Source organism: Rhodotorula paludigena (assembly GCF_050403205.1).
Source record: "Rhodotorula paludigena JCM10292 DNA, Rt_paludigena_JCM10292v1_ctg10, whole genome shotgun sequence".
In the NCBI taxonomy this organism is placed as follows: Eukaryota; Fungi; Basidiomycota; class Microbotryomycetes; order Sporidiobolales; family Sporidiobolaceae; genus Rhodotorula; species Rhodotorula paludigena.
Window position 1 is genome coordinate 268,859 of NW_027481448.1, and position 13,085 is coordinate 281,943.

General features: G+C 64.3%; 6 protein-coding genes across 6 annotated transcripts; 2 read left to right on the forward strand and 4 right to left on the reverse strand.

Moving 5' to 3' along the window:
* Positions 1 to 35: 35 nt before the first annotated feature.
* Positions 36 to 3,638, reverse strand: JCM10292_006858 (Zn(II)2Cys6 transcription factor; the record flags this gene model as incomplete). The annotated part of the gene is made up of 8 exons (XM_076647656.1): positions 36 to 776; positions 833 to 958; positions 1,015 to 1,145; positions 1,204 to 1,256; positions 1,314 to 2,241; positions 2,301 to 2,862; positions 2,921 to 3,062; positions 3,130 to 3,638. The coding sequence occupies 8 exons, from the start codon at positions 3,636 to 3,638 to the stop codon at positions 36 to 38; spliced, it is 3,192 nt and encodes a 1,063-aa protein (XP_076506826.1).
* A 2,456-nt stretch (positions 3,639 to 6,094) lies between these two features.
* JCM10292_006859 (uncharacterized protein) lies at positions 6,095 to 6,988 on the reverse strand (the record flags this gene model as incomplete). The annotated part of the gene is made up of 6 exons (XM_076647657.1): positions 6,095 to 6,102; positions 6,190 to 6,321; positions 6,382 to 6,455; positions 6,509 to 6,618; positions 6,674 to 6,791; positions 6,984 to 6,988. 6 exons carry the CDS (start codon positions 6,986 to 6,988, stop codon positions 6,095 to 6,097), a joined length of 447 nt encoding a protein of 148 aa, XP_076506827.1.
* A 584-nt stretch (positions 6,989 to 7,572) lies between these two features.
* Positions 7,573 to 9,220, reverse strand: JCM10292_006860 (uncharacterized protein; the record flags this gene model as incomplete). The annotated part of the gene is made up of 5 exons (XM_076647658.1): positions 7,573 to 7,713; positions 7,791 to 8,015; positions 8,073 to 8,187; positions 8,248 to 8,953; positions 9,022 to 9,220. 5 exons carry the CDS (start codon positions 9,218 to 9,220, stop codon positions 7,573 to 7,575), a joined length of 1,386 nt encoding a protein of 461 aa, XP_076506828.1.
* A 260-nt stretch (positions 9,221 to 9,480) lies between these two features.
* On the forward strand, positions 9,481 to 10,410 carry JCM10292_006861 (uncharacterized protein; the record flags this gene model as incomplete). The annotated part of the gene is made up of 4 exons (XM_076647659.1): positions 9,481 to 9,560; positions 9,625 to 9,711; positions 9,774 to 9,812; positions 9,870 to 10,410. The coding sequence occupies 4 exons, from the start codon at positions 9,481 to 9,483 to the stop codon at positions 10,408 to 10,410; spliced, it is 747 nt and encodes a 248-aa protein (XP_076506829.1).
* Positions 10,411 to 10,593: 183 nt separating this feature from the next.
* JCM10292_006862 (uncharacterized protein) lies at positions 10,594 to 11,770 on the reverse strand (the record flags this gene model as incomplete). Its single annotated transcript, XM_076647660.1, has 2 exons — positions 10,594 to 11,034; positions 11,153 to 11,770. The coding sequence occupies 2 exons, from the start codon at positions 11,768 to 11,770 to the stop codon at positions 10,594 to 10,596; spliced, it is 1,059 nt and encodes a 352-aa protein (XP_076506830.1).
* Positions 11,771 to 11,897: 127 nt separating this feature from the next.
* Positions 11,898 to 12,698, forward strand: JCM10292_006863 (uncharacterized protein; the record flags this gene model as incomplete). The annotated part of the gene is made up of 2 exons (XM_076647661.1): positions 11,898 to 12,138; positions 12,208 to 12,698. 2 exons carry the CDS (start codon positions 11,898 to 11,900, stop codon positions 12,696 to 12,698), a joined length of 732 nt encoding a protein of 243 aa, XP_076506831.1.
* Between the last annotated feature and the right edge of the window lie 387 nt (positions 12,699 to 13,085).

The window sequence follows — 13,085 nt, forward strand, 5'->3', positions numbered from 1 at the left end:
AGACTCCTACAAGCGGGGTGGACAGACGGATGACCTCAATAGCGGGACAGGACGAAGGAAGCATCGGCCGATCCGGGCGGACCGGCGTACATCGTCGCCTTCTCGCCCGACTGGCCCGTCGGCGGGTACCGCAACTGGCCGGCAGGAGCGGCCGAGACCGGGTACGCAGGTGTGCTCGACTGCGACGGCGGCTGCGACGAGTAGAGCGGCGGCTGAGGGTACAGCGGAGGGTTGCCGTACGGCGAGGGATAGGAGGAGTAGGTGGTTGGCGCGGGCGAGGCGTACGGGACGGCTCCGGCGGGAATGCGGAAATCAAACTCGAAGGCGCTGGCGAGGTCGACGAAACCGGGAACTTCGCCGACCGACATAGGTGCAGGCCCAGGCGCGGGGACAGGTGCAGCTGCAGGAGCCGCTTTCGGCTGCCGCGGCAAGGGCAGAGGAGGAGGGCGGAAAGCGGGCAAGCCGGACGCCTGCCGCTCAACCTCCTGCTGCGTCGGGTAGCTGTGCACAGGCACGGCGGAGAAGTAGTCGTCGGGGCGAGAGCGGTGGTCGCCCTTGTGCGTGAGCGGCTCTTCCTCGCGGTCGTGCATGAACGACGGTTCATGTACGTACGCCGCATCGAGCGCCGTGCGCAGCTGGCGAGACGGGAAAGACACGCCCGGGCTGTCGTCGGTCCGGACGCGCTTGGTGAGGCGGCGCTGGTCGCGCTGCGCCGAGAGAATCGCCTCCTTCTCGAGGAGGAAGCGCAGTACGCGACTGCCCTTGCGGCAGAGTGACTGGAGTGGACCGCGGTCAATGACGACTTCGCGACGTGTAGGCGGGAGAAACGTACCGAGAAGGGTGCCTGCGCCTCCATCTGCTTGCACACTGCGTTGACGATCGCGCGCATCTGACTAACCTCGGACCCGTCCGGATGCGCGAGTATGTCGACCGCAAGGACAATGGCGGCGTTGGTGGCCTGTCAGAAGCGAAGTGAGCGCTGATGGCTCGGGAACAAAGGAAAGCTCGACGCACCTTGTAGCTGAGGCCGCCCCACTTCTGTCCATTGCACGACGGCGAGCGGTACACGGCGAGCAGAAGCTTGGCGTACTTGATGGCCTGGTTGCGCGAGTAGACGTAGCGTTTGTCGGACCCGGTGAGGAGCACTGCGGGAGGGACGTGGCTCAGCCGAGCGAGTAGCTCGAAATCGCACAGGAAACGCACTCCAGGGACGGTGCAGCCGCAGGAACTCTCCAGCGAGCGAGATTTGAACCATGCTGCAATGAAGGAAAGGTCAGCCAGTTCGTCCAGGAAGCGATCGCGCGGCAACCTACCATGCGCGCATCTCGGTGACGGTGACGTGTGGCGAAGGGCGAGCGAGAGCGCCCGAGGCGTCAAGGCGGAGCTGGTACCTCGCAGGGATCGACTCCTCAAATTCGCGCAGTTCGGCGTCGAGCGCGAGGATCTCCTCGTACGGGACGGGGTGGATGCCGAACGCGCGGTCGTTCATCTTGCGCGCGAGGACGGCGAGCTTCATCTTGACGATGAGCGACGTCATGGGCGTCTCCTCGAACCGCATGCGGCGCTTCTCGAGTCCGGCCATCGCCGCCGCCTCGTCGAGAATCTCGTCGTCGGTGCAGTCGAGCGGGAGACGCGTGTCGACGCCGTTGAGATCGAAGATGGCCCATGTGCGACTGAGACTCGCCGACGAGAGGATGCAGAGCGAGAAGAGCGACCAGAAGAGGCGGCGGCGCTCTTCCGCCTCGAAGAAGGTCATGCGGCCAGGCGAGCGGTCCGGGTCGCGGTGGAGGCCGAGCGAGAGCGCGATCTGCACGACAAGGGAGAGGAGACCCATGCCGGCACCGCTGCGCTCGCCAGTCGAGACGAAGACGAAGAAGGTGCCGAGGACGACGGCGGCGCGGACGGCCTCGATCGACGGGTTGTCGAGGAAGCGGCCGCACGTCAGAGCGACCATGGCGCCCTCAAGCCACGAGTCGACGATCTTGTCCTTGTCGTTGCCGAAACCATCGCGTACGGCACGCTTGGCCGGCATCATGGCGAGACCTGTAGCAAGCACGCCCAGGAAGGTCGAGATGAAGAACGGGTCGATCGAGCGGTTGCGAAGCTCCTCGTCCTCGATCTTGAGTGCCTCGTCGAGCTGCTTCCACTGCGCCTCGAACGAGGCGAGGTGCACCGGATGCGCGTACCACGAGACGTAGCCGGCAAAGTAGGTGTAGGCCGACATCGCCTGCTTGCGCGTGGCTGTGCAATGGGCAAGAGTCAGTGCGAAAGACGAGCTGCGAGCATCGACCAGGACGTGCGCAGGAACTTGAGGACATCGGCGAGCGGCAGCGGTTCCTTTGTGAACGAAGCCGTCCCGAGACCGCTGGGACTGAGGGGCGACGCCGCCGATGCACTCGTCGCCGGCGACGCGCCAGCATCGCTGACGGTGCTCCTGCGCGACCCGCCCGAGTTGGTCGGCGTCGGCGCCGAGAAGGCAGGGCTCTGGCCGACGCCGAACTGCTGCGGCATCGTCTCGACAAAGTCCTTCGCCTCGTTGACGAAGTCGAGGCCGCGCGCATTGCCCGGTGCCCAGGCGTCCGTGCCCGAGCCCTCGACGACGACAAACTCCTTGATGGCCAGCTGAGCGAGACCCTCGCACAGGTCGTTCGCGCGAAGCTCCATTGCGAAGGCCTGCTGCGGCGTCATCGCCGGCATGTTGTGTGAGCCATTCGAGCCTTGCCGGGTTGTTTTCGACTTGGAGGGGAAGTTGTCGACCGAGGCGGCGCCCGGGGAACCACCATCCTCGTAGGTGACGGCGGGCGAAGTGTCCTCTTGCCGCTGCGACGTGAGGTAGCGGACGAGCGACTCGAGGCGGGCGACCTGAGGAAGAGTAGACGATGAGCGCGCTTCCGCGTAAGGGCGGAGAGTCGAGAATCACCTGGTCGCGCAGCTCCTGCGTGTCGGCCTCGTCGCGCGCCTTGTAGAGCGGTTCGGCGCCTTCCCACGAGCAAAGGTGGCCCTCGCCGCGTGCGACGCAAGGCGCACAAGGGTCAGCACGGTTGCAGCGCAGCTTCTTCTTCCTGCGGGCGGAACATGCGACGCGTGAGCGAAAGTTCTGCTTCGAGGGGTAGTCGAAGGCGGACGCACCTGCACTGCGCGCATGAGCTGGGCTTGCGGTTCCTCGTTTTCTTGACCTTCTTGCCTCCCGCCTGCGCGCCCTCGTCGTCCTCGTCGTCGTCCTTCTTCTCGGCTCCGCCCTTCTTCTGCCGTTTGCCGTTCGCTCCGTTGCTGGCCTCGCGCGCCGTCCTCGCGCTCTTCTCCGACCCTGCAGAGCTTCCGTCAAGACTGGCAGCATCGGCGTCCTTGCCTCCGCCGCTGCCGCGGCGGCGAGACGACGAGCCTGCGAGCGACACGCCGGGGCTCAGGTCGGCTGGCGCGATGGTTCCGCTTGGCGCTGCACCAGAGGCGGGCCCACGCCCAGAACCGTCGCGCGTGTGCGCGGCGGAAAGGGGCGGCTCGGAGCCGTAGAGCGAGGCGGTCGCGAGGGGCTCGGCTGGCAGGGAGAAGTCGAAGTAGGACGAGGGTTCGAGGTCGGACACGGGCGGTGCGGCGCCGGCGCCGAAGAGCTGCTGGTAGAGGTCGGCGGCGTCGGCCATTGCGGCTCAGGGCCTGCACGGAAGGCGCGAGTGCGGTTCTGCGAGGGAGAGGGGCTCGAAGGGGTCAGCGAGGGCAACGAGAGGGAGGTCCGGCTCGTGGGCGTACCAAGCCTTTGCAGGGGGCAGATACGTCACTAGCTGACTCGCACACGCAGGCGCACGCGGTAGCAGGCTGACGGACGCTGTACAAGGCCGCAGAAGGTGCGTCTCGGAAGTACGGCCGGAAAGAGGAGCGCAGGTAAGGCGGCGCGAGGCCGGCCCGTGGTGCACAGTGGCGTGGGTGGAGCAGCAGCACGCTGCACTGCTCTCCAGCTGAGCTTCGGGCTGTACAGAGGCGCACAACGAGTGCGAGGCGAGCACCACCTCGTGGTCCTGCCGCCCTGATCGACCTCGCTCGACACGTGGCCGGGTCAACCTTGCTTACCGTACTGGTCCCTTTCCGCGAGTCGGGAACATGCGTACGAGGGCTCGTGGCTTCTGTTCAAGGCCTCGTGTCATCTCGACGTACGTTCGGTAGGACCGCGCGGACTCGCCGAGAAATGCGCGTCTTCTTCCGCGTGCCAGAAACTCCCTACAAGCGTCCCCGTCACCCTTGACCGCGGTCGCTCCTGTATTGTAGCAGGAGTATCTCGCACAGGCAACTGGCAGGTCGGAGGTGCCGATTTGCGGAGGCAGGCGGATCGAGCGGATGCACGCCGGAAATCCGGCATCCTGCTTCCCAGCATCGCCTCTTCTTTCCGAGTGCACATACCGCTTCCTTCGGGATCTCCGATCGCAGCACCCTTAGCTCCGAAGCGAGGCGGTGTATGGCGATTGTTCGCAAGCCGGCGGCGAAACAAGGAGGGCTGGTCAGAACCGCGATAGGTGGAAGTAGCTGTGTCGCGGCACGACGCCAAGATTTCGAACGTCCGGATACAGAGTATACAGGCAGATGGTATACTTTAGATGTAATCTGCGAGCAGGGGAGCGACGAAAAAGCCGAGAAACCAGAGCACTGTACTTGACGGCCATCGCACAGGCGCACTCGCCGTCAGCGAGAATGCCGGACAGACATTGTTGTCCACCTGCGGGCTGTCACAGATCAGTCCGACAGTCTCAAAAGAGAGGCAACGCAGTGGAGAGTTGTTAGACGATGACATAGCGCACCAAAGGGTTTGATAGACAACAACCAGCCTCGCTCGTCAAGCTCGGGTCCAGCCCAAGCGCCTGTGTCACAGAGCGTCAGTCGCAAATTGACCAACGACGGCAACGGGACAAGGAGTGCATAATGTCGCCGTACCGTCTGGTTTGACCATCCCGCCCAATTGTCGCATGAGACCTGCTCAAACTCGACAGCCCAGCCGCCATAGTCGCTGTACCCGTACGAGTCGTTGACAGGGAAGAAGGAGAGCGGGACCGAGGGTGACGGAGCAGACAGGTCAAAGTGCAGCGAAAAGCCTCTGGAGAGACGGAGGAGAGCAGTCAGGACAAGCAAGAAGCGTCCTAGCAGGCGGAGCCGCGCACGCTCGACTGTGGAGGAGGGTGTGTGTGAGGCCAGAGCAACAAGAGTGAAGGCAACAAGCGGACTTTGTCTGCGAATCTGTCGCGCCGCACCAGCCATCGCCCGGCTTCGCTCCCCTCGGCGCCGGACACTTGTCCTGCGCACGCCGCCTCTGGTCAGCGATGCAACGCAGCGTTCCGACTGTGGCTCGGGCCGTACCGTAATCTTGACCACAACGCTCGCGTTCCGCCTTTGCTCCTCGTTCAGCACCCAGGGTGGGTCGGCAAGGAGCGTCTCTGTCAGCGTCAGGTTGAAGCACTGCCCGCACGCGGGCCCTGACGCCAGTGCCGAGCCGTAGGCGGCCTGGGACAGCGCAGCAGTGGGGAAATAGGTAGAGTTGGTGGAGCAGCCGCAGCTGTTGCACAGTGGCAGCGGGTCAGCGCCGAATGCACGGCCGCTCGAGTAGCTTCGGTGAGCCCGTTGCGAGTGCTCACGAGGTGAGTACGCCCAGCGGGACGTCGTAGCGAGTGAGTGAAGCGGTTCCCCGCTCGGGTATCGCGACGGTGGGGATGTCGCGAGCGTGCGCAGAAAGCGTCAGGGCACCTGCCCACAGCAGCAGAGGCAATGTCGGGACCGGCGCGCGGCGCCTTGGCGATCTCATAGCGCGAAGTGACAGCGCGAGTGTCGTAAGAGCGAGAGTTGCAGTAGACTTCCCAGACTCGCTCGTCTGCTTCGTCTCGCAACCGAGCGTTCGAAAGCACAGCAGCAGTCAGGTGTAAAAGGTACCTCGTATTGCGATCAGGCCAAATGAACAGATTTGACGCCAGCCAACAAGACGCGCAAGAGCCCGGATCTCGCCCGAACGATAAAGGGCAGGGACCGCAACTCGCTCACACGCCCGCCTGCCACGCCAACACCCGCCGACTCTCCTCCTCACGCGCACAGTCCCTCCCGCCAACGCAGAACTGAAAGCGGTTTACGTGGCTGCGTAGGACGAGCGAGAGTCTGTCAGACCACGTTCCCTCGAGCAGTTCGCGCACAACGAAGGACCACAGAGAACAGGCAACGCACCGTACTTGCGAGTCCACTCCCTCGCGGTCGACTCGTAGCGGGCACGGTCCGTCTTGTACAGGTTGGCAATCTCGGGCACGAGGGGGTCGTCCGGGTTGGGGTCGGTCAGGAGCGAGCAGATCGAAAGCAGGACTGCGCATGACCGGAAAGTCAGTCGACGAAGAGCCGGAGTGAAGAATCAGCGAGACCCACCCTTCGAGACCGTCAACGCCGGCGACCACTGTTCTCGGAGAATGTCGAGGCAGATCGAGCCGTTGGCGTTGATGCTACGATGCATCGCGTCAGCCTTGTCCCAGGAGAGGAGGCCTGGTGAACGCACTTGGGGTGGTAGATCTTGGTGGTGAACGAGACCTTGGGCGGCTTGAACGGGTAGTCGGTAGGGAACCCGATCTTGAGGAAGAAGACACCGCCCGAGTACGGCGAGTCGCTCTGCATGACAGATACTCAGCAAGAAGCTCAACTACACATGCGAGAGGCAGCGCACCGGCCCCATGATCGTCGCCTGCCAGTTGAAGAGGTCGTCGCCAGTCGGGCCGGCCGAGCACGACGACGGCGGGTCGCGGCCGAGGTCGATGAGTTCCTTGTTGATGCGCTTGAGGGCCCTGAGAGCGGTGGAGGCGCAGCAGCATGGTCGAGCGAGACGAGAAAGGGAAGGGCGGCGAGGCGGCAGGAGCGGCAAATGGGTTAGCGAATCCGCGGACCGGGATCTGGCATACAGGCTTCTGCTGAGGTAGCGCAGAACGCTGCATGCCCTACACAGCGTAGCGCAGACCCGTCCAGACGAGCGAGCCGACCTCATCGGCGCCGAGTGGCCACGCCGGTCGAGGTCGCCTCGTTGACGCGCCGAGCGAGCCAACGGAGCGTCCGCAGCTGCTAGTAGACCATCTGCGAGCCCCGTTCGCAGGCGCACAACGACCGCAAGGCAGTGGCGGCTGCTGACTGTCTGAGCCACCTCGCACGACCCGTCTGTCCCTCGGTCCGTCGAGCCAGCCCGCGCGTGCGCCAGTGAAGGCAAGGACCTCCGAACAGGTGGACAGGACTCACATTGTACGCGTGCAGGCGAGGGCGAGCGGGTGGAGCGGAAGGGAAGGCCGTGGACGACCGCCGCCTGCGAAAACGCTCAAGTCGCTTACGACCTCGCTGCATCGGCTCGAGAGGACAGGTAGATCGTACGAACCCTCGTCTCACTACTTATCAAAGCCTGAACAAAAAGCCTGAGGTCTCCCCGACCGTGCTACCGCGAGCGGCCGCACAAAGCGCTCGCTGTGGGCTCGCTCCCTGCGAAGCGGGACGCTCGCAACCAGCGCTCGCTGTGGGCTCGCTCCCTGCGAAGCGGGACGCTCGCAACCATTCGGTGCAGATCTGGCTTAGGACTACGCTCGTCTACGGCCCCTGCGCTTTCGGGTGCTTGAGCCTGCGAATCGCCTCCTGGCTCTGCTGCGCCGCGTCCCGCAAGCCCAGCTTGGCCGCGTGCTTGCCCGACTGAACGAACCACTGCTCCGCCGAGATCGGGTCCTTCGACATCTGCGAGAGGGCGCCACATTCACGTCAGAGATCAATCGGGGCATATCAAGAAGACGACGCGGCGACGGAAGACGCGCCTCGCTCAATTTGCCGAGGTTGTACGACGACACGATCGCCGTCAGCTCGCACTCCCTCTCCTCGCGCTCGGCGAGCGGGATCTCGCGCTCCCCTGGCGCTTGCGACGCCTCCTTTCGGCAGCCGTTGGCGACGACCAGGGACTGGCGCGCCCAGCCCGCTGAGGACTGGAGCACTTCGGCAGAGGGCGAGGGCATGCTGACGAGCGCGGAGGAAAGGTTGTTCATCTGTGCGAACGAAAAGCATGAGCTCAGGGACAAAGAAAAACATCAAGTTGGGCGCACGAGAGTGGCAGCATGGCAGCGCTGCGGAATTGGCGGCATTGGCGGTTTGGGCCCTTCTTTCGGCGGCGGAGGGAAGAGCATGGCGATCGCTTGCTGCAATAGGGGTGTTGCGAGCCTGTCGGACGCAGGTGAGCAGGAGTCGGTGCGGGAGAGAAAGTCAATCGACGAAACGCACTCGATCTTGCCCATTCGCGAGTACAGCTCGCCTAGCCGCTCCATCGCTGCCACCAGCTCCACCTCGCTGACCCAGTTCGGCAGCTTGGTCTCGTCGCCCTCGTCCGCCTTGACCGCCTTCTCCGCCGCCGTGCCCGCCGCGACAGGTGCGTCCTGCGCAGCCATCTCGGCGCGCACCTTGTCCTTCTGCTCGCCCGTCAGGCTGAGCCGCATGAGCTCCTGCACACTCCACGTGTAGTACCGCTCCGCCTCGCTATTTGCCTCCGGCCCGCCGACGCGCACCCACAAGTCGCCGAGCTTCATGGCGATCCCGGCGCCGCGCATGACCTCTGCGCGGCTCGGTTCGGCCTGGCCCTCGAGCTTGTGCCCCTCGACGACGGCCGCGACGGGCTGGAACCCCGTGTCGTACGCATCGATCGCGCGCGCATACTCGGCCGTCGACTCCCACATGGCGCCCCAGCGGACGGCGATCCCCGTCAGGCGGAGGACGGCCTCCTCGCGCGAGGCGCCGAGCTCGCCCGTCGCGAAGAGGTCCTGCGCGAGCGAGTACGCCGCCTGGAAGAAGGACGACGAGCGCTCGTACTCGCCGGCGGACTGGGCGCGGAGGGCGGCGCGCAGCTTGGAGCGCACGGGGTGCGTCTCGGTGTCGGGATAGGCGGTGAAGGACTGGTAGAACTGATACAGGCCGTAGCTCGTTGCGCCGATGCCTGTGAATCGGTTGGGCAGGTCAGCCGCGGGATGTCAAAGCGGAGGAACAGCAGTCGGAGGTGCGCACCGAGGACGGCGAGCGCAGCAAATACATGCCCGATCTTTACGCCCCTTCTCGGGGGGCGCTCGAGCGTCGGGTAGTACGAGGCGAATCGAGGAAGCGATGACGGAGGGACAGCAGCGACGAGACGCGGACGGGGTTTGGCAGCGAGGCAAGCCTTTCCGGCAGGCCGTAGTGGCAGTCTGCAAGCGACTCTAGCTGCCATGGCGGCGACAGCGGTGTGGGGAGGAGTCCAAGGTCTCGCCGCAGGGCACTTGACCAGGTCGATTTTCGCCTGCTACTGCGAGAGCGACTGGGCCGTACGAGATCGAGCTGTTGACCTACCGTTCGACTGGTCACGCTGACCGCAGGAGCTTCCGGACCGCTTGCTCGCTCCTCCGCTTCTCCGCCCCACTTGTCCCGGACAGCTCGCTTCGGGCCGCTTTAGTAACCATTCGGGGCTTGGTAGCGACGCTGCTCAGCAGGATGGCGTGGAGCTGCAGCGGCAAGAGCAACGCCGAGCTCGTCGACAATCTCTTGCGCGCGGGCATCCTCTCGACACCTCGGTCCGCTTCTTTCGTTTGTGTCTGCGTCTCGGGCTTGATCCGTCTGACGGTCTCGCCTGTACAGCGTCGTGCAAGCGTTCAAGCGCGTCGACCGCAAGTACTACGTGTCGGACCCAAGCGACTCGTACCGCGATTCGCCTTCGTACATCGGGTTCGTCGGCCCTGCATGCGTTATTTCGAGGTGTCTCTCGCACTGATGCAGCCCGTCAACAGCTATGGCGCCACCATTAGCGCACCGCACATGCATGCCAAGTGTGTCTGCCCGTCCATACGTATTCGCAGGCGACTGAATCTTGTCCTGTCGCGCAGCGCCATCGAGAATCTCGAGCCGTTCCTCAAGCCGAACGCCAACGTCCTCGACGTCGGCAGCGGCTCGGGCTACCTCCTCGGCCTCTTCCACTCGCTCGTACAGCCCGGCGGCACCGTCCTCGGCATCGACCACATCCCCGAGCTCGTCGCACTCTCGCGCGCCAACCTCTCGCGCGACCCGACGACCGCCTCGGCCCTCTGCGCCGACGAGCGCTCGCCCGTCGACCCGAGCGTGCCAGAGAGTAAGACGATGCAGTGCATCCTCGCCGACGGGCGCCAGGGCGCCCCGGAGGGGTTCGTACCGTCCGGCGGGTGGCAGGCGATCCATGTGGGCGCTGCGGCGCCGCACCTGCCCCAGAAGCTCGTCGACCAGCTTGCTTCGCCCGGAAGGATGTTCATCCCGGTCGGGGTGCAGGACCAAAGCATTTACCAGGTTGACAAGGACGAGCAGGGCAACGTGACGAAGAAGCGGCTGTACGGAGTGCGCTACGTCCCGCTCACCGACAGGGAGGCGCAACACCCACAGGGTGGCTCGCCGTGAGCGGAGAACGAAGCGAGGTTTGAATGGCTTGTTGTACTCTCCTATTCCGATCTGGAGCTTGACCGAGTCTCCTACGACGCTGTAGCTCCCAACTCAGGATGCGTCATGTAACGCGTCGGGAGTTGCACAAGCAAACGGTTGAGAATAGCAACAACAGGTCGAACGGGTCTATCGTCGGCGGGTCTATCTCCCAGCTTGCTCCTTCTCTCGCCTCGCCCGCTCCTCCGCCGCCCTTCCCGCCCGCTCCCTCCGCTCGTCGACGTAATCCTCCAGTCCAAACTTGAGCTGGTCCCACACGCGCTCCGCCTCGACCTCATTCAACCGGTGCGCCTCCTCGCGGCTCGCATCCCCCTCCTTCGCCGCCGCGACCGGGTCCCACGGCTCAAAGTCGTCGCGCTGCTCAAAAGCCGCGACCTCCTTATTGAGCTGCGAATTGAGCTCCTTGAACAAGTCGTCATGCGGGCCAAATCGGTTGTGCGCGAGCTCGTGCAGGAGCACGCGGCGCACGTCGGCGTAACTGCGCACGCCGTCGAGCGCGTCGGTGAGGAGGCGGAGAGAGACCTTCTGACCAGCGTTCGTGTTGAGCCCGAGAAGGGTCGGCTGGAGGATGGGATGGAGCTCCGTCTGTTGTAGAGAAAGCGGTAAGCACAGTAAACTTGTGTCATTCGACGACCTGTGCAGCCGCGGCAACCGCGTCTGAGAATTGCACGAGCAGAATGAGAGTGAATGTAAAGCCACTGACCAAAACGCCCACAGCGAACTTGTGCCGCCGCATGACATCCCTCACCGCGGGATCCTGCGCCAACCGCTCGAGCATGGCCTTCCTCCGTTCAAACTGCGGCACGCTCTGCGGAAACGGCTCGAGCTCGTAGAAGCGATACCGCTCTGGGTCGTCTTCGCCTCCCGCGAGCGTCGCAAACGAGTGCACGCCTGCGCGCGCGGAAGACGAGGGCCGCGCGTGCGCGGCGTGCGCCTGGTGGTGGACGAAGGCGGAGTGCTTGCGCTCGCGCAGGCGTTCGGTGGCTTGAAGCGAGTCGTACGCGCTGCGCTTGGTGCCCACAACGAGCGCCTTGATGGGTTTGAGCGTTGGAGAGGAGGCCGCCACTACGGGACCTTCGCCGACGAGGCCCTCGAGCGCTTGCCGTGTGTCCTGGTCGACCTTTTCGAGCGCATGCGGGTCGAGAGCAAGCTTCTTGCCCTTGACAAGAAGCTTGAGCGAGTCTGGACTGAGATCGAACGAGTCGGCGAGAGTGGAAGCTAGGTCGGCGAGGGGAGAGGTGGGGGAGAGGGCGAGTTCGATGGTGCGCCCGCCATGCGTCACAGCGAGGTGCACAAGTGCTTCTGCGCTGTCTGCAGCCATCTCTGCGGCTCTGGATGGCGATGAGACGGAGGGAAACGAGGTCAACCTCGACGGGGGCGGTGCTGCTGACCAACATTCGACCTCTCGCCATCCTACGCCGAATCACTCGGTACTCTAGAAGCGCAGCATGGACCCGCTTGTGTCGACCCGCGTCTCGCTTCGCTGGCCTCCAGAACCGGCGGCAGAGCTGGAGGATGTCCTCGTCATCCAGGGCCGTTCGGGCTTCTTTCTCGACCTTCGGACACGGCGGACAAGCTCGCAGCTCGTTTCTGGCGATGGGAGCCGCTCAACACCAAGTACGCAGGATGCGCAGGTGGAGTGGGCGACCGCCGGGTGGAAGGTGTTGCTGCCTCCCGAGACTGGTGAAAGTAAGCTCCGCGTACAGGCGACGCACTTTTGACCTCAGGATCTCACTAACAGACCTTTCGTGACGGCAGACCATCCGCGCGCCCGCTTCGACGCCGTGATCGACTCTCGCCGCTCCTCGTCACATCCGATTTCCGACGACCCTCTAGCGTCCGACGAGGGCTCGTTTGCGACGCTGCCGGACGGAGACGTGCTAGAGCGCGGAGTCATGCTACGACCAGAAACAGGCATCTCCGCGCCGTACGAGGAGGTCTGGCGCCGGCTTCCGCTCGCTCGGGATGGCCAACCGCCGAGGATCCTCATCCTCGAGGCGCGAGACGACCAGCGACACGAGCACGCTTTCCTGGGTCGGGTCGGAGACTACGAGCTGGGCTTGCTGGACGGGCCTGCAGGCTTCGGAGTCGTGCGGAGGGAGCTGAACGAGGAGGGCGAGTGGGTCACGGTCGCTAGCAATGAGCTCGGTCGGATGCTGCCGGCACTCGCTACGGTCGACGTGACCAAGAGTGCATCGTCCGTAGAGCTGGGCAGCCGGACATGGCAGGTGATTGAGTTTAGCTGCTGATACGCTGTGCGCTTGCTGGCAATTCGTAGATTCTGTCAGCGATCACTTACCAATGCCTACTTCTAATCCACGCAGTCTAACGCGTTGCAGACTTTGACACGCTCGCAAGATCCGGTTATGCCTCAGAGCGGCAAGAGGTGCTGCGGTCACGCAGATCTGAGATGTGCCGGTAGGTACCGCAATGGATACCTCGCGTCTCTTCCGCGTACCGGTAGCGTAACCTGACAAGGTTGAATGCAATGTCGGCTGTGCGAAATAGTCCATCGAAGTCCGCAGACAAAAGGCGCGTCTTCCGCAGCGCTGGGCGGCAAGTCTCATCAGTTTTCCGCAGTTCGGGACCTTCGGGTTCCTCGCTCTTCCCCACTCGACATGCCGTGTTCTCCAGGA